Source organism: Lithobates pipiens, unplaced genomic scaffold, assembly GCF_037356315.1.
Source record: "Lithobates pipiens isolate NorthernLeopardFrog02 unplaced genomic scaffold, aLitPip1_a1.2 Scaffold_19, whole genome shotgun sequence".
NCBI lineage: Eukaryota > Metazoa > Chordata > Amphibia > Anura > Ranidae > Lithobates > Lithobates pipiens.
The window spans coordinates 161,376,055-161,396,727 of NW_027507764.1; the positions used below are offsets into that span (position 1 = coordinate 161,376,055).

General features: G+C 46.3%; 1 protein-coding gene across 14 annotated transcripts in view; it reads right to left on the bottom strand.

Annotated features, from left to right (window-relative positions):
- Window positions 1-20,673, bottom strand: part of NEK10 (NIMA related kinase 10) — a 487,578-nt gene that overhangs the window by 250,047 nt on the left and 216,858 nt on the right. For all 14 annotated transcript variants that reach the window (XR_013277553.1, XR_013277555.1, XR_013277554.1 and 11 more), the window contains one exon: window positions 20,178-20,253. Coding sequence is in view for 11 of the 14 variants with exons in the window: in XM_077491445.1 (XP_077347571.1) it covers window positions 20,178-20,253 (76 nt within the window). In the remaining 3 variants the exon portion in view is untranslated. The remainder of the gene's footprint in view (window positions 1-20,177; window positions 20,254-20,673) is intronic.

Sequence of the window (20,673 nt, forward strand, 5' to 3'; positions counted from 1 at the left end):
GATAGAGTGATCTGACACCAGCACCGTGATAGAGAGCACTGACATCAGCACCGTGATAGAGAGCACTGACATCAGCACCGTGACATAAAGCACTGACACCAGCACGTGACATAAAGCACTGACACCAGCACCGTGATATAGAGCACTGACACCTGCACTTTGGTAGAGTGATCTGACACCAGCACCGTGATAGAGAGCACTGACATCAGCACCGTGATAGAGAGAACTGACATCAGCACCGTGACATAAAGCACTGACACCAGCACCGTGATAGAGTGCACTGACACCAGCACCGTGATAGAGAGCACTGACACCAGCACCGTGATAGAGTGCACTGACACCTGCACCGTGATAGAGTGCACTGACACCTGCACCGTGATAGAGTGCACTGACACCTGCACCGTGATATAAAGCACTGACACCAGCACCATGATATAGAGCACTGACACCTGCACCGTGCTATAGAACACTGACACCTGCACCGTGATAGAGAGCACTGACATCAGCACCGTGACATAAAGCACTGACACCAGCACCGTGACATAAAGCACTGACACCAGCACCGTGATAGAGAGCACTGACACCAGCACCGTGATAGAGAGCACTGACACCAGCACCGTGACATAAAGCACTGACACCAGCACTGATACCAGCAACTTGCTACTGGGCCCCAAAAATATGACACCGCTCAACCTCTTCAAACAGGAGGGTACGGGCATATAGTACGGTGTGCTTTGTTTGTACAAGGAAGTGAGCCAAATGTAGAAAGAAGGTCTGTGTGCTCAATTAAAAAAAATTGTTAATAGAGATATACATGGTCTACTGGTCACATGTGTTGAATTCCTCCGAGATCCATGCCTCATTCATTTTTAGAAATGTGAGGTAGTTAACACTGTCGTGAGCTAGGCTTATCGATCACGATCCCCCCTGCTGCGCTGAACGTCCTTTCGGACAGGACACTGGACGAGGGGCAAGCCAACAGTTCGATTGCAAATTGGGCAAGCTCTGGCCAGAGATCAAGCCTGCCCACCCAGTAGTCCAGGGGTTCATCACTCCCCAGAGCGTCCACATCGGCCGTTAACCCGATGTAGTCGGACACCTGTCTGTCTAGGCGTTCCCTGATGCTGGATCCGGATGACACCTGTCGATGGGTCGGCTGAAAGAATGACCTCATATCAGAAGTCACCAACACATCTTCAAACCGGCCTCTTCTTGCAGGTGCTGTTGGATTGATACCCGCAACTCCTTCTCTGGGAGTGGGAATTGCTCCTCTGCCAGCGCACGCAAAAGCAGAATGCAGCATTTCTCGAAGCAAGGCCTGGAAGTGCTCCATTCTGACAGCCCTCTGTGACGGCGGTAACATTTCCGCCATTTTGTGTTTGTACCGGGGGTCTAAGTACGTTGCCACCCAGTACTGGTCCTTGACCCTTATGCTTTTTATACGGGGGTCCCTATTAAAACACTGGAGCATGAAGGCCCCCATTTGCACTAAACTGGAAGCGGTGTGGTGGCCTGGCTCCTGCTCATCATCTAGGATAATGTCGTCCTCTTCATTCTCCTCTCCCCATCCACGCACAACAACAGGGATCCCAGAAAGGTTTAAAGCATGCTCTTCTTGCTCCTCCTCATCCGCCCTGGCACCATCCTCCTCTGACTCCTCCTCAGACTCCTGTTGTTGACTTGTCTCAGATAGAGTAGCCCCCCCCCTGGGAATTCACCCAGCATTGCGACTTCCTCATCTTCCCGCGCCTGCTCCTCCACAGCTTGATCAATGACACGATGCAATGCACGCTCCATAAAGAAGGCATAAGGTACCATGTCACTGATGGCGCCATGGCTGCGACTAACCAGTTTGGTGATCTCCTCACATGGCCGCAGAAGTCTGCATGCGTCGCACATGAGCAGCCACTGGCGCGGTGAAAAAAAAAAACAACTCCCCAGAACCTGTTCTGCCGCAGAGTTCATACAGGTAGACGTTAACTGCACGTTTCTGCTGGAGCAGCCTATCAAGCATATAGAGGGTTGAGTTCCATCAAGTCAGGCAATCGCAAATAAGACGTCTGACCGGCAGATTGTGTCGCCGCTGAATGTCAGCAAGGTGAGCCATGGCCGTGTAAGATCTTCTGAAATGGGCTGAGATTTTCCTTGCCTGCCGCAAGATGTCCTGGACCCCAGGGTATTTGACAACGAATCGCTGCACGACCAAGTTTAAGACGTGTGCCATGCATGGCACGTGCGTAAATTTTCCCTGTTTCAATGTGCTAAGCAGATTGGCACCGTTGTCACACACCACTTTACCAACTGTCAAATTGAGCGGTGTTAGCCACTGATCTGCCTGTGAACGCAAAGCTGAAAGAAGTGCCGGGCCAGTGTGGCTCTTGGCTTCAAGGCACAACAAACGCAGCACTGCATGGCAACGTCTCACCTGGCATGTCGAATAGGTTCTGGGGAGCTTGGACGGCGCAGCGGAAGAGACGCTAGCAGCGGAAAAGGAGGAGTCAGCCGAGGAGGAGAGGGAGGAGGATGGAGTAGGAGGAGGAGGAGGAGAAGAAGAGCCAGGCCTGCATGCAATCCGTGGCGGTAAAACCAAATCTACACGGGTGCCACGGGTTACATGCTTGACGGCCGTCAGAAGGTTCACCCAGTGGGCAGTAAAAGTGATATACCTTCCCTGCCCGTGTTTTCTAGACCACGTGTCTGTGGTCAGATGTATCTTGGCACCAACACTGTGTGCCAGAGATACATTCACTTGCCGCTGAACATGGCCATATAGCTCTGGGATGCCCCTCTGTGAGAAATACTTCCTTCCTGGGACCTTCCATTGTGGTGTTCCAATGGCCACAAATTTTCGAAAGGCCTCCGAGTCCACCAGTTTATATGGCAGTAGTTGGCGGGCTATCAGTTCTGACAAGCCAGCCGCCAACCGTTGGGCAAGAGGGTTATCCGGCGTCATTTCTTTACGCTCGAACATTTGGCCCACGGAAGCCTGCCTTTTTGCAGAAAAACGTGAGCTTGGCGTGATGGAAGGTGGAGTGGAGGACAATTGTGAGGAGAGAGGAGAAGAAGTAGAAGACGAGGCTGGATGGTGAGAGCCCGGAGTGTGGCTTTGTGTATTCCGTTGCTCCCACTGGGCTCGGTGATGGCAGCTCATGTGCCTTCTTAAGACGGTCATCCCTAGGTGAGTGTGATTGCAGATGGCAACACTATTGTCAGTAGCGGACACGTTAAAAAAAGCCCACACTGCGGAGCCATGTGCCAGTGTCCTGGGAGCACCAGATGTGACCGTACATGGTCGATGCCTCGCTCCTGATACATTAGCAGTCTGCTTTGTCCCTCCTGTGCAATGTAAGTTATTCCTGCTTCTCCTCCCTCTCTGCTGGTCCATATCTCCCTCTGAACTTCCCTCCTCTTGCTCTCTTGTGGGCACCCACGTGACATCACTAGACACATCATCATCGACGTCACCTTCCCCACCGCTATAATTAGAGATCTCGGAGTAGGCAGCAACACCAGGGACCAACCTCCTCCTTGGGTTGATCTGGGTACTTTCGTCAGACTGCTGAGTGGCGGTTGTTGCTACCTCCTCTTCCTGATCCAATGCCAAGAGTGGCTGCGCATCAGAAATGTCTTGATATGGATTGGAAAATAATTCCTGTGACTCAAGCGGAAAGTATGTGGTGGTGGTGTTGGTGGTAGTGTCTTTGGGGGTGCACATAGCAGAGAGTGAAGAAGAGGGTGCAGATCGATAGGATGAGGAGGGTGCAGAAGAGTAAGGCTGAGTGAGCCACTCAACCAAGTCTGGTGCTTCCTTTGACGTAATCGCACGCACCTTCTGCAATTTCCCACTTTGGCTCAAGCCTGTTGCTCCTGCCCTACCCCTACCACCCCTGCGGAAGGGCCTGCCTCTTCCTCTGCCTGTCATTTTTTAAATGACCCTGTGACAAAAGTCTCTAGAGAAGTGCAGTATGTATGTGGAAGAAGGTATATAACACCCCGCTTCAATCTGTTGTTTTTGGGGACCACTGGTCTCTCACACCAGTTACAATACTTTTTTTTTGGTTTGTCACTCTTTGTAGTATCGCTGCAGAACCGCTCAGCAGTCACAATGCTGCACAGTGGAAATGCACTATACTATGCTTTCTATATGTGCAAGTATTTTATACGTGTATTACACAACTATATACTGCACACCAAATAGTACACCTATACCAGTCCTTAAGGACCTTTGTGGAACTAGTAGCTAGGGATTAGCAGACTGTACCTCAGTCCCTACACTGATAAAGGACTGCTGCAGAATAGGGCAGCAGTCAGCAGTAGTGCACCACAACCCTATATATTGTGGACCTATACCAGTCCTTATAAGGACCTTTGTGGAACTAGTAGCTAGGGATTAGCAGACTGTACCTCACTCAACCTATATACTATACTACTCTATACCATACAAGTCCTTAAAAGGACCTTTGTGGAACTAGTAGCTAGTGATTAGGAGACTGTACCTCAGTCCCTACACTGATAAAGGACTGCTGCACAATAGGGCAGCAGTAGTGCACCTCAACCCTATATATTGTGGACCTATACCAGGCCTTAAGGACCTTTGTGGAACTAGTAGCTAGGGATTAGCAGACTGTACCTCACTCAACCCTATATATTGTACTACTCTATACCATACCAGTCCTTAAAAGGACCTTTGTGGAACTAGTAGCTAGTGATTAGCAGACTGTACCTCAGTCCCTACACTGATAAAGGACTGCTGCAGAATAGGACAGCAGTCAGCAGTAGTGCACCACAACCCTATATATTGTGGACCTATACCAGTCCTTATAAGGACCTTTGTGGAACTAGTAGCTAGGGATTAGCAGACTGTACCTCAGTCCCTATACTGATAAAGGACTGCTGCAGAATAGGGCAGCAGTCAAGTATAATATTCTTTCTATATTTGGAAGAAAGAATATTATACATGTACAACCCTATATACTGTCCTACTCCTATACCATACCAGTCCTTAAAAGGACCTTTGTGGACCTAATAGTAACAGCTAATGATTAAACTGACTGTCCCTCCCTGCTACACACAGCGTCCTGTCACTCCCTGCACTCACTAAAGACAGGCTGCTGGATTTACAAGCACAGCAGTTCACTCAACCCTATATACTGTCCTACTCCTATATCATACCAGTCCTGAAAAGGACCTTTGTGGACCTAATAGTAACAGCTAATGATTAAACTGACTGTCCCTCCCTGCTACACACAGCGTCCTGTCCCTCCCTGCTAAAGACAAGCTGCTGAATTTACAAGCACAGCAATTCACTCAACCCTATATACTGTCCTACTCCTATGCCATACCAGTCCTTAAAAGGACTTTTGTGGACCTAATAGCTAACGATTTGTGTCACTGCAGTCTCTCCCTGCTCCACACAGCAACCTCTCCCTATAGTGACAGAAGAAAGAATGTAAAATGGCCGCCGGGTCGGGTATATTTATAAGTTAGGGGGAATGTCCAATTGTCCATGTGCTGAAATGTCTCAATTGGCTGTCCTGTACCCCATGATGGATGTGTCATCATGGGTCAAAGTTCTTTCACACTGTAAACACATAAGTCCGCCGGGCGAACAGCGGCAATAGTCCGCCGATCGGGTGAATCGCGAACAGGAAAAATTCGCCGCGAACCGACCGCCGGGCGAACAGTTCGGCCATCCCTATTGATCGCACTATAGTCTGATCATTAGTACACAGCTTTCAACAGTCCATCCAACAATATCCGAAGGAACAAACTCGAAAACTTTGCTCGGACGATAGCCCAGTGAACGACAATCGTTTAATCAGTACAGTGTGCGTCTGCTAAAAATCGATAGACAAACACCACGCATGAATGGAAAATAACCTGTAAGGGGATGAGAGAATGATATGAAAGTAAATAGCCAAAAGGCATGGCAGACACAGGGGTCACACGTATTTGACATCGTTTAAAATACGTAGCTATGCAAACAGGAAGGTTTTCCAGAATCATACGATAAAAATCGTACATTTCGTAGAGCGCATTTTGCACTGTTGTATTCGATATTAGTTCAATGCAACAAAATGCGAATGATAAGTCGTACGATGATCTGATTGCGTATATGAGGCATAACACTTGACCCTTTCATAGCTCCCAACTGTCCCTGATTTCGAGGGACTGTCCCTCTTTATGAACAAAGTCCCTCTTTCCTCCTCATTTGTCCCTTATTTTTGGTATGATTTATCTATCCAAATGTGTTTTGCAATGCTAAACCTTTCATGCAGTTTGCTGCATTTGTAAATTCCAAAAGCCAATATAAAGGAATATTAGTGGTAGAAAAAAAACACCTATGGGTTTAACCAATAATTTTTTGTATAATTCTCCTTTAAAAGGGGGGGGGGGGGAGGTATGGCAGGGGGTGTGTTTGTTTGCTAATAAGTGTCCCTCATTCCCATCTCAGAAAGTTGGGAGGTATGCCCTTTACCCAACCAAATCCTCAATGCATAATAATAATAATAGAAAAGGCTAAAAGATTTCCGACATTACCTCATGCCATGAATAAAGATGTAACTATTCTTTACTGGGATTGGTGTAGGTATGAGAAAGGGAGAGTTGGTAATTTCTGTATGGCCCCTTTAGATCAAATGAGGAGTCTATATTTTGGTGATCTTTAATAAGATTTGTGGTAAAGTGACATGTGCCTTATCCGCTATTTTTCTTTGTTGCCATCATGTTCATGAGTTAACACCTCTTTAGGTTAGAGATATGTTCATGAGTGAATTGATTTTTAACTACCTTTTGAGATTTGAGGTTATCATTTTTTTCAGCATGAGTAAGGTCATAATGTCTGAAATGGGTATAAAAACTCTGTTAGCCTTTTTCAACCAGGGTGTCCAGGCAGCCTGGGGTGCCTTGAGGTTTCTTCAGGGGTGCTTTGGCAAAATGCCTAAAAATTGGCATAAAATTGTATAAAGGCGGTAGAAGCCTGCCTTTTAGTTACACAAAACCACAGGTTTTCATTGTGCACCACTATGACCTTCTAATCAGTGGCAGCTGGTGGGTTTTTTTTGGGGGGAAGGGGTTGGAAAACAACCACCCATCCCCCCCAAGTGGCACCCACCCACCGCTGTTTTCCGGTCGGTCCAGCACTTACCCCATCATTGCGGGTGGCAGGCAGCGTGGTGCAGTGGCTCAGCTCCAAGTCCTCTCCTCCATGGTGGCTTCCAGCTCCTCCTCCTAGGCTTCCAATAGGATCGCAAGTCCTTTCAGCCAATCGGGTGACTGATGTTAAAACCCACTTCCTGATTGGCTGGGAGGAGGTTCAGTGTTACAACAGGGAATTTTTTTTTTTGCTGTTGTAACACACCTAGATGGGCTCAACGCACACTCTCTGTGACCTAAACCCACCCTATATTGAGGCCTTTTAGAGCCTCTGGCTCTAATCGGTGCTTAAGAAGAAACAGCCCCCCCTGGATTGGAATCCATGCGCTGGTGTCTTTAATGGATGGGCCACCCTTGCTTCTAACAATGACTAGTGATGGACGAACGTTTCGCCCGGCGGTCGTTTCGCGGCGAATTTCCGACATTCGCGGTCCGCACGTTCGAACGCCTTTTTCCGTCGTTCGCCGCGGCGGACTTACGTGTTTAATGTATACAAGAACTTTAACCTTTGGTGACACGTTTATCATGTGATACAGGACAGCCAATTGAGACATGACAGCACATGGACACTTGGACATTCCCCCTAACCTATAAATACACCCGATCCGGTGGCCATTTTACATTCTTTCTTCTGTTACGATAGGGACAGGTTCCTGTGTGGAGTAGGGAGAGATAAACCACTAGCTATTTGGTACACAAAAGTTCTTTTCAGGACTGGTATAGGTGTTAGGTGTTGATAGGTTTGCTGTGCTGCTGATTCTTGCAGCAGCCTGAGTGTCTTTTGTTAGTTTAGAGAAAGGGAAAGGACGGTGTATGCTACAGGGACAGCCAGATTAGTCTTTCATCATCATCATCATCATCATCATCATTAGCTGTTACTATCAAGGTCCACAAAAGAGCTGTTCCAGTAACCACTAATCGTTCTCTTTTTTTGCCAATTTGTATAGGGACAGGAAGGAAGCAGTGTTGTCAGGCAGTGAGGGTAATTTTAAAGACTTGCTGTTATTATTAGTTCCACAAAGGTTCTTTTCAGGACTGGTATCAGTGGTACAGTAATAGGCTTGTACATGTATAATATTCTTTCTTCCAAATATAGAAAGGATATTATACTTGACTGCTGCCCTTCTGCTGCAGTCTGCTAAACATTCACAACTCACTTGTTCCACAAAAGTTCTTATAAGGACTGGTAACTTGGTATAGGGTGCTACGGTACATAGGCTTGAGTGCGGTACAGTCTGCTGTTCTGTAAGGACCGCTATCGGTCCACAATAGATAGGGTTGACGTGCACCACTGCTGACCGCTGCCCTATACTGCAGCAGTCCTTCAGCGGTATAGGGACTGACGTACAGTCTGCTAATCACTAACACACAACCTGCTTGTTCCACAAAAGTTCTTATAAGGACTGGTAACTTGGTATAGGGTGCTACGGTACATAGGCTTGAGTGCGGTACAGTCTGCTGTTCTGTAAGGACCGCTATCGGTCCACAATAGATAGGGTTGACGTGCACCACTGCTGACCGCTGCCCTATACTGCAGCAGTCCTTCAGCGGTATAGGGACTGACGTACAGTCTGCTAAACACTAATACACAACCTGCTTGGTCCACAAAAGTTCTTATAAGGACTGGTAACTTGGTATAGGGTGCTACGGTACATAGGCTTGAGTGCGGTACAGTCTGCTGTTCTGTAAGGACCGCTATAGGTCCACAATAGATAGGGTTGACGTGCACCACTGCTGACCGCTCACCTATACTGCAGCAGTCCTTCAGCGGTATAGGGACTGACGTACAGTCTGCTAATCACTAACACACAACCTGCTTGTTCCACAAAAGTTCTTATAAGGACTGGTAACTTGGTATAGGGTGCTACGGTACATAGGCTTGAGTGCGGTACAGTCTGCTGTTCTGTAAGGACCGCTATCGGTCCACAATAGATAGGGTTGACGTGCACCACTGCTGACCGCTGCCCTATACTGCAGCAGTCCTTCAGCGGTATAGGGACTGACGTACAGTCTGCTAAACACTAATACACAACCTGCTTGGTCCACAAAAGTTCTTATAAGGACTGGTAACTTGGTATAGGGTGCTACGGTACATAGGCTTGAGTGCGGTACAGTCTGCTGTTCTGTAAGGACCGCTATCGGTCCACAATAGATAGGGTTGACGTGCACCACTGCTGACCGCTCACCTATACTGCAGCAGTCCTTCAGCGGTATAGGGACTGACGTACAGTCTGCTAATCACTAACACACAACCTGCTTGTTCCACAAAAGTTCTTATAAGGACTGGTAACTTGGTATAGGGTGCTACGGTACATAGGCTTGAGTGCGGTACAGTCTGCTGTTCTGTAAGGACCGCTATCGGTCCACAATAGATAGGGTTGACGTGCACCACTGCTGACCGCTCACCTATACTGCAGCAGTCCTTCAGCGGTATAGGGACTGACGTACAGTCTGCTAATCACTAACACACAACCTGCTTGTTCCACAAAAGTTCTTATAAGGACTGGTAACTTGGTATAGGGTGCTACGGTACATAGGCTTGAGTGCGGTACAGTCTGCTGTTCTGTAAGGACCGCTATCGGTCCACAATAGATAGGGTTGACGTGCACCACTGCTGACCGCTGCCCTATACTGCAGCAGTCCTTCAGCGGTATAGGGACTGACGTACAGTCTGCTAATCACTAACACACAACCTGCTTGTTCCACAAAAGTTCTTATAAGGACTGGTAACTTGGTATAGGGTGCTACGGTACATAGGCTTGAGTGCGGTACAGTCTGCTGTTCTGTAAGGACCGCTATCGGTCCACAATAGATAGGGTTGACGTGCACCACTGCTGACCGCTGCCCTATACTGCAGCAGTCCTTCAGCGGTATAGGGACTGACGTACAGTCTGCTAAACACTAATACACAACCTGCTTGGTCCACAAAAGTTCTTATAAGGACTGGTAACTTGGTATAGGGTGCTACGGTACATAGGCTTGAGTGCGGTACAGTCTGCTGTTCTGTAAGGACCGCTATCGGTCCACAATAGATAGGGTTGACGTGCACCACTGCTGACCGCTGCCCTATACTGCAGCAGTCCTTCAGCGGTATAGGGACTGACGTACAGTCTGCTAAACACTAATACACAACCTGCTTGGTCCACAAAAGTTCTTATAAGGACTGGTAACTTGGTATAGGGTGCTACGGTACATAGGCTTGAGTGCGGTACAGTCTGCTGTTCTGTAAGGACCGCTATAGGTCCACAATAGATAGGGTTGACGTGCACCACTGCTGACCGCTCACCTATACTGCAGCAGTCCTTCAGCGGTATAGGGACTGACGTACAGTCTGCTAATCACTAACACACAACCTGCTTGTTCCACAAAAGTTCTTATAAGGACTGGTAACTTGGTATAGGGTGCTACGGTACATAGGCTTGAGTGCGGTACAGTCTGCTGTTCTGTAAGGACCGCTATCGGTCCACAATAGATAGGGTTGACGTGCACCACTGCTGACCGCTGCCCTATACTGCAGCAGTCCTTCAGCGGTATAGGGACTGACGTACAGTCTGCTAAACACTAATACACAACCTGCTTGGTCCACAAAAGTTCTTATAAGGACTGGTAACTTGGTATAGGGTGCTACGGTACATAGGCTTGAGTGCGGTACAGTCTGCTGTTCTGTAAGGACCGCTATCGGTCCACAATAGATAGGGTTGACGTGCACCACTGCTGACCGCTGCCCTATACTGCAGCAGTCCTTCAGCGGTATAGGGACTGACGTACAGTCTGCTAAACACTAATACACAACCTGCTTGGTCCACAAAAGTTCTTATAAGGACTGGTAACTTGGTATAGGGTGCTACGGTACATAGGCTTGAGTGCGGTACAGTCTGCTGTTCTGTAAGGACCGCTATAGGTCCACAATAGATAGGGTTGACGTGCACCACTGCTGACCGCTCACCTATACTGCAGCAGTCCTTCAGCGGTATAGGGACTAAGAGTTTTGTCACAGGGTCATTTAAAAAATGACAGGCAGAGGAAGAGGCAGGCCCTTCCGCAGGGGTGGTAGGGGTAGGGCAGGAGCAACAGGCTTGAGCCAAAGTGGGAAGTTGCAGAAGGTGCGTTCAATTACTTTAAAGGATGCACCAGACTTGGTTGAGTGGCTCGCTCAGCCTTACTCTTCTGCACCCTCCTCATCCTCTCGATCTGCACCCTCTTCTTCACTCTCTGCTATGTGCACCCCCAAAGACACTACCACCAACAACACGACCACCACCACCACCACCACATACCTTCCGCTTGAGTCACTGGAATTATTTTCCGATCCATATCAAGAGGACATTTCTGATGCGCAGCCACTCTTGGTATTGGATCAGGAAGAGGAGGTAGCAACAAGCGCTACTCAGCAGTCTGACGCCAGTACCCAGATCAGCCCAAGGAGGAGGTTGGTCCCCGGTGTTGCTGCCTACTCCGAGATCTCTACTTATAGCGGTGGGGAAGGTGACGTTGATGATGACGTGTCTAGTGATGTCACGTGGGTGCCCACAAGAGAGGAAGAGGAGGGGAGTTCAGAGGGAGATATGGACTAGCAGATAGGGAGGAGAAGCAGCAATGACTTACATTGCACAGCAGGGACAAAGCAGACTGCAAATGTATCAGGAGCGAGTCATCGACCATGTACGGTCACATCTGGCGCTCCCAGGACACCGGCACATGGCTCCGCAGTGTGGGCTTTTTTTAACGTGTCCGCTGCTGACAATAGCGTTGCCATCTGCAATCTTTGCAGTCAACGCGTTAGTCGCGGTAAGCCCAATACTCACCTAGGGACGACCGCCTTAAGAAGGCACATGAGCAGCCATCACCGAGCCCAGTGGGAGCAACGGAACACACAAAGCCACACTGCAGGCTCTCACCGTCCAGCCTCGTCTTCTACTTCTCCTTCTCCTCTCTCCTCACAATTGTCCTCCACTCCACCTTCCATCACGCCAAGCTCACATTTTTCTGCAAAAAGGCAGGCTTCCGTGGGCCTAATGTTTGAGCGTAAAAAAATGATGATGCCGGATAACCCTCTTGCCCAACGGTTGGCGGCTGGCTTGTCAGAACTCATAGCCCGCCAACTACTGCCATATAAACTGGTGGACTCGGAGGCCTTTCGCAAATTTGTGGCCATTGGAACACCACAATGGAAGGTCCCAGGAAGGAAGTATTTCTCAGAGAAGGGCATCCCAGAGCTATATGGCCATGTTCAGCGGCAAGTGAATGTATCTCTGGCACACAGTGTCGGTGCCAAGATACATCTGACCACAGACACGTGGTCTAGCAAACACGGGCAGGGAAGGTATATCAGTTTTACTGCCCACTGGGTGAACCTTCTGACGGCCGTCAAGCATGTAACCCGTGGCACCCGTGTAGATTTGGTTTTACCGCCACGGATTGCATGCAGGCCTGACTCTTCTTCTCCTCCTCCTACTCCATCCTCCTCCCTCTCCTCCTCAGCTGCCTCCTCCTTTTCCGCTGCTAGCGTCTCTTCCACTGCACCGCCCAAGCTCCCCAGAACCTATTCCACATGCCAGGTGAGACGTTGCCATGCCGTGCTGCGTCTGTTGTGCCTGGAAGCAAAGAGCCACACTGGCCCGGCACTCCTTTCAGCTTTGCGTTCACAGGCAGATGAGTGGCTAACACCGCTCAATTTGACAGTTGGTAAAGTGGTGTGTGACAACGGTGCCAATCTGCTTAGCGCATTGAAACAGGGCAAAATCACGCACGTGCCGTGCATGGCACACGTCTTAAACTTGGTCGTGCAGCGATTCCTTGTCAAATACCCTGGGGTCCAGGACATCTTGCGGCAGGCAAGGAAAATCTCGGCCCATTTCAGAAGATCTTACACGGCCATGGCTCGCCTTGCTGACATTCAGCGGCGACACCATCTGCCGGTCAGACGTCTTATTTGCGATTGCCCGACGCGATGGAACTCAACCTTTTATATGCTTGATAGGCTGCTCCAGCAGAAACGTGCAGTTAACGTCTACCTGTATGAACTCTGCGAAAGAAACGGTTCTGGGGAGCTGGGTTTTTTTTCACCGCGCCAGTGGCTGCTCATGCGCGACACATGCAGACTTCTGCGGCCATTTGAGGAGATCACCAAACTGGTCAGTCGCAGCCATGGCGCCATCAGTGACATGGTACCTTATGCCTTCTTTCTGGAGCGTGCATTGCGTCGTGTCATTGATCAGGCTGTGGAGGAGCAGGAGCGGGAAGATGAGGAAGTCGCAATGCTGGATGAATTCCCAGGGGGGGCTACTCTATCTGAGACAAGTCAACAACAGGAGTCTGATGAGGAGTCAGAGGAGGATGGTGCCGGGGCGGATGAGCAGGAGCAAGAAGAGCATGCTTTAAACCTTTCTGGGATCCCTGTTGTGCGAGGATGGGGAGAGGAGAATGAAGAGGACGACATTATCCTGGATGATGAGCAGGAGCCAGGCCACCACACCGCTTCCACTTTAGTGCAAATGGGGGCCTTCATGCTCCAGTGTTTTAATAGGGACCCCCGTATAAAAAGCATGAGGGTCAAGGACCAGTACTGGGTGGCAACGTACTTAGACCCCCGGTACAAACACAAAATGGCGGAAATGTTACCGCCGTCGCAGAGGGCTGTCAGAATGCAGCACTTCCAGGCCTTGCTTCGAGAAATGCTGCATTCTGCTTTTGCGTGCGCTGGCAGAGGAGCAATTCCCACTCCCAGAGAAGGATTTGCGGGTACCAATCCAACAGCGCCTGCAAGAAGAGGCCGGTTTGAAGATGTGTTGGTGACTTCGGATATGAGGTCATTCTTTCAGCCGACCCATCGACAGGTGTCATCCGGATCCAGCATCAGGGAACGCCTAGACCGTCAGGTGTCCGACTACATTGGGTTAACGGCCGATGTGGACGCTCTGAGGAGTGATGAACCCCTAGACTACTGGGTGGGCAGGCTTGACCTCTGGCCAGAGCTTGCCCAATTTGCAATCGAACTGTTGGCTTGCCCCTCATCCAGTGTCCTGTCCGAAAGGACGTTCAGCGCAGCAGGGGGGATTGTGACCGATAAGCGTACTCGCCTAGCTCACCACAGTGTTAACTACCTCACATTTCTAAAAATGAATGAGGCATGGATCTCGGAGGAATTCAACACATGTGACCAGTAGACCATGTATATGTCTATAAACTATTTTTTTAATCAAGCACACAGACCTTCTTAATTCATTTGGCTCACTTCCTTGACCCAAAAAAGCACACCGTACTATATGCCCCTACCCTCCTCTTTGAAGAGGTTGAGCGGTGTCATATTTCTACTGGGGCTGCTTATGATATCCCTGTGCTGTGCTGACTTCCTCCTGGGGGTTCTTATTATGAAGGGATCACACTATCCCTGTGCTGTGCTGACTTCCTCCTGGGGGTTCTTATTATGAGGGGATCACACCATCCCTGTGCTGTGCTGACTTCCTCCTGGGGCTGCTTACGGTGCTGCTGTCAGTGCTGTATGTCACGGTGCTGCTGTCAGCGCTGTATGTCACGGTGCTGCTGTCAGCGCTGTATGTCACGGTGCTGCTGTCAGCTCTGTATGTCACGGTGCTGCTGTCAGCGCTGTATGTCACGGTGCTGCTGTCAGCGCTGTATGTCACGGTGCTGCTGTCAGCGCTGTATGTCACGGTGCTGCTGTCAGCGCTGTATGTCACGGTGCTGCTGTCAGCGCTGTATGTCACGGTGCTGCTGTCAGCGCTGTATGTCACGGTGCTGCTGTCAGCGCTGTATGTCACGGTGCTGCTGTCAGCGCTGTATGTCACGGTGCTGCTGTCAGTGCTCTGTATTACGGTGCTGCTGTCAGATGCCTCTATCACGGTGCATGTGTCATTCCGGTATGTCACGCTGCTGGTGATCATCTCCTGCACCCTCTTCTTTGCCTACCCTGGTCCCTGACCTTCCCTCTCCTCCATTGCCTTCATTAGCTCCATAGTCCTGAATTGTTAGAACAATTTCCCAAATAAAATAAAAATGCTTGTAGTTATCGATCCCAAATTCACCTCATACATGTATTATGTCATTGTCCAGATGGTGGGACTACGTTTTACCCCCTAATAATTACCACGTGGCCGCAAATTCGACATGAAGGTTTGCAAAGTTCGCCTCCCATTGAAGTCAATGGGGCCCGCGGCGAACGTTCGGTTTCGCGAACGTTTGGGTCCGTTCGCATTTCGCTTTCGCGAAACGTCCCGTCGGAAGTTCGTCCATCACTAACAATGACATCAACAGTTGATAGGGAAGATGTGGGTTGCCTGCAAAGCTTCCTTGTTTGACCCTCCCCTGCCCCTTTCCATCAGCTTTGGGTCACATTATCTAAGTGATGGAGAAAAACTGCGGAAGAAGAGAAACATTGGAATACTAGTCAGTACTAGTTTGCACCTCTAATATTGGGTGTCCTACATGTGTGCATTTTGCTGCATTATGTAAAACTATTAGAATCGTTTTTACATTTTAGAATGGTGTGGCTCAAGACTGTCCATAGTTTTAAGGGATGCCTCGAAATTATACATAATTTTGGAGGGTGCCAGATTGTCCATAAATTTATAGGGAAAGTGACTGAGAAAGGTTGAGAAATGCTGCTTTGTGTTAACTTAGTCCAATAAAGATAAGTGATTTTGCGGAAGGATTATCCATTGTGCTGTTTTTTTTTTTACTTTTCATTTGGCTATGCACTTCAAATTTTACATTCTGCAATCCCAGACTGTTGCAACTGATATAATACAGGCAATGTGGTTTTACATTTTACCAATCTGATCCTGATATTTAACTAATTTGCATACATTTGCAAATATATGGAAAAATATATGAGGAAAGCATATTACACTACTCTCAGCTGTCGTATTTAAAACACTTTGAAATATGGGTATGAGCAATAAATTTCCCTAGAAATATACATATTACATATTCCTTTTTCAATTTACAACTGTAGTTAAACTGTGATAACGCCATACTTTTGACTGGGAAAAGCATTTAGTGAAAGCAGCTTATTCAACATATAGACATTTTAAGTATAAAATAAAATATGATCTTATATACGGTATCATCCTTAATACAAAATATCGGTCATGTGATTCTTTTGTAAATGTCAGATAATAAAGTTAGTTGGCTAAAATACATTTTTACTACCTTTTCTTTCCACCGTTACTTCCAATACTGCTTGACTTACAGTTTGAATGACTATTTTATGAAGAAAGCAATAGCCAGGTCAGTACTTGAAGAACATTGCCCTGTCAGTAAGTATGTAAATTATAGTGTTAAATCTTCCTAGAGAACTGCTTGGAACATAACGAACTTTCTATAAATTTTGTAGAGGCATCTGGCAAGCCTCTCTAAGCTGAAAATTATTTATTAAATATGTCACATGGCAATGCCAACTCTTGTAATACATTTAATAAATAATTTTCAGCCTATGAAGTGTTGCCAGATGCTTTTTCCATGCCATAATTTTGAAATTTAGGAATATCTCTTGATCATCTACCAATTGTTATATGATGGTTGCTTTGTTAGAAATTTCTGTGGGCACGATTAAATAAAGAGTAGGTTATATAAATACCAATAAATATTATTATTCATTAATTCATTATTTATCATTCTTTGTTATTTAAAAAAAAAATGAAAAATGTATAAAAAAAAAGACATGGTCATTTTAAAATGGTATTATTACTGTAATCCAGTAATAATACCAATTTAAAATGACATGTCTTTTTTTTTATATACATTTTTATCAATTTTAAAAATTAAAAAAAAAAAATAACAAAGAATAATAAATAATATATAATGAATAAATGAATGATAATAAAGAACAAATGATAACGGTTAAATGTAAAGCATCAGCTATGCATTTCTACTAATACTCAATTATTAAAATGATAACATTTCCTTAATTTAGCTTAGTAAGTAATGTGAAGGTGTGGTTATCATCCAATCATGTACAGGATGCAGTTCCTTCAGAGCGCATGTCCCAGTGATATCATCTGCTACTGCTCTGTGGAGTATCTCATAAATGGTGTATGTTTAGGAGAAATACAGTTGAGTGAGCTTTATTATAAGTTTACCTGTGGGTAAAAAGGGATTACGTGGATTTATAAATTGTTTCTCAATTCAATTCAACCTCAGTGCAATCTGGGTGGCAAACTGCAAGTTAAACCCCAACTTTGCAGTATTCCTTAGCAACATAGAAAAAGAGGGGTTCCCCCTGGGATAAGACTTTAATGGCACAGGGATAAATTTCACAAATCAGTATAGTAGAAAAAATACTTCAATTTTATTAGAGATACATAGATAAAAACATATGTAATGGAGTATACATGACAACCACTACTGATGATGCAATAGTTACAAATAGATGGTATGTAAAAATTATCCTTCACCCAACGTGTTTCGGAGTCTACTGGAGATACTCCTTCCTCAGGGTAGATAGGATATGAAAACTAATTGCAGCAATCAGATGCTTATAGCATCTGATTGGATAAAAAAAAAGCAGAAAGCACAAAATGGCCACGGGAAACCGCCATCATCCTGAAGAACCCAGCATGGAGTATTGAATTCAACAGAATATATAGTGTTCATTCAGATAAGACCAGAAGCCCTAACCCAGAAGGCTTCCCACGTGTGGGACAAAAGAGGAAGACCAACTGAGGCCCAAGGATGGAATCCTGGGTATACGCTCAAAAGAGAGAGTGGGAAAGATATATAATTCTTCTGGTTGGGATTTAGAGGAGCTGTTGGTATAAGGCAAGTGTTTCTCCTCTCTCTGGTCTTCTGTGAACAGGTTGCTTTTGGATGCAACCTAATGCAATCTAGTGGTTGTCATGTATACTCCATTACATACGTTTTTATCTATGTATCTCCAATAAAATTGATGTATTTTTTTCTACTATACTGATTTGTGACATTTATCTAAGTGTCATTAAAGTCCTATCCCAAGGGGAACCCCTCTTTTTCTATATTCATATATTTGGATTTTGGCACCGTGAAACAATCACTGATACCTTTTCATATTCCTTAGCAACCACCCACGATGACCCCTTAGAGCACATGTGTTAAACACAAGGCCCGCAGGCTGAATCCAGCCTGCCAGACCATATCATGGGGCCCTCACACCCAAGGGGAGGAGTGGAAATGAGATATGGATAGCCTGTGAAAAATAGCTGAACTCTGCACTCTGTGCATAGGGTACCCCTGAACTCTGCATATAGGGCAACCCTTAGCTTTGCACTCTGTACATAGGGCACACCTGAACTCTGTACGTAGGGCATCCCTGAACCCTGCACTCAGTACATAGAGCCCCCCTGAACTCCACACATAACGCACTCCTGGTGTTTACTGCCCCTTTTATGATCCTCCCACTGTTAATGCAACTTGTCCACACCGGCTGTTCGATACGGTTTGGCGGAGGAGGTGTGGTTTAGTTACTGCACCTATTCTCTGGATAAATGTATCTAGTCTTACAGATACAACCGCCCCAACCATAATGCAGATACGGCCCACAATGAAATTGAGTTTGCCACCCCTGCCTTAGAGCAAAAATAACCAAAGCCTTCTATCACTGTCAGGGAAGACAGGCTTTCCATGTAAGATCCCGGCGTGCACACATGGGTACTAGCACTTTAAGACACACACCTGTCACTAATACTGTAGTCAGGGGGGCTATTTAAACAGGGCTCCAACAGAGGTTCATTGCTGTTTGTTCTGCAGCTTCTGTGTTGTATCCTGTTTACTGTGTGACCTCTGAATCTGATCCAGCTTGTCGTTACCTGTGATTGCCTGCTGCCTGTTCTGATCCCGGCATCCCTTTGACTCTGGTCCTGCCTGCTGATTCTGTCTGCTGATCTTCCAGTACGACTCGGCTTGTGACCTGACCTCTCTTCTGCCTATCGTCTATGCCTGATCTGCCTGTTTATTACCGACCCGGCCTGTCTGACCCTGCATCTCGCTCATCCAGGATGCTTCAGCTCCCAGCCCTGCAAGCCTGCATCTGGTACTGCTCTGTGGTTCATCCCAGCCTGCCACCAGTCAAGCATCGTGTGATCTCATCCACTACCTGCATGCTGATCACCGCTACTACAGGGACTATTGAACTGTTTACAGGCACTCATACCCCACTTTGCTCCTGTGGCTGCTGTATCACTACCAGTGGTCCGCGAGCCGGAGTTGTACGAGAGGCCTTCCTCTGTACGTCAGGCTCACATCCCAGGTACGCAACAATCACTTTACCTGATCATGGACTACTCCACCTCTGTGCTTCTCCTTTAATGGTGGACTTATCAGAAGAGCTGCTTTGTTATGTTTTGTTAGGCACAGCTTAGATGCAATTTAATAAGTAAAGCTCAAAAATAGGAGGAGCTTCCTACACAGCATAAAACCTTTTTTCTTTTTTTTTTCTTTTTTTTTCAGTAAAGGTCAAGATAAAAAAATACAAGCACTGAATGCAGCACCAATGTGTAAAGTCCCAGCTCTGCTTGCTCTTTTGCTTGCACATATTGTTTAAATGCATTCTATGTATGCAAAATATTGTTACCATATAATAAAAAATTCACTGTGGATAGAAAAGTGTACCATAAGGTGTTAAAAGTCATGCTTCCAGTGGTACACAGAAAAAACAGTGCAATAAAATGACCACCAACTGTCTGCACATTGATTTCTGAGTGCTGGCGGAGCCTCTTAGTAGGAGTGAACTGCAACTGGACCATGGTATAGAAGTATAGCATTCTATGTGACTGCCCAATCTACTCCTAGTACAGGGTGAGCCAGTGATCAGACATAGCAGAGCTGTTCATCAGTTGCTGCTGTTTTATGGCAAGGGAACTCTGGTTATCTCCAAAAACATAGGCAGGCTGTGGCAGCAAGCTCTGTGATCCTTTCCTCATTCCATCACCTATTATCATACATACTATCCTCATTAGCAGATTTATGACTAATTCTAAATAACAGATAGAATATAATCTATGTCAAAGGACAACATTTACTGGGAATCTTACCAGGAGTAGAGAATGGTTCCAACAATTGATGTTAGTTTGCTGTTTTCTTGTTTCTGCTTAGCAAGGCCAAAATCAGCTACAAAATGAAAAAATACAGTTACTACTAATATGCATCCAGCTAAAAATAAATATATATATAAATAAATATATATATATATATATATATATATATATATATATATATATATATATATATATATATATATATATATATATATATTATTTTTTTCATATATAATTGTATTATATTTGACTTTTTAAATATTATCATGAATTCAAATGAAAATGAATTTATTGTTGTCCATTATCGGCACACTTAGCGCAAGAAAAGCTCAAGGAAAATGCATGCCTTTAAATTCTATATGTGTCTTCACACTGGTCTGTTGCATTTACGTTGTGGTGTTAAAAATCTCACTTGCCGCATTTTTGGTAAAAAAAAAAATGCACCTCCCTGTTGAAATGCATAAAAAAATTAAACAAGGCATCAACCCATCAA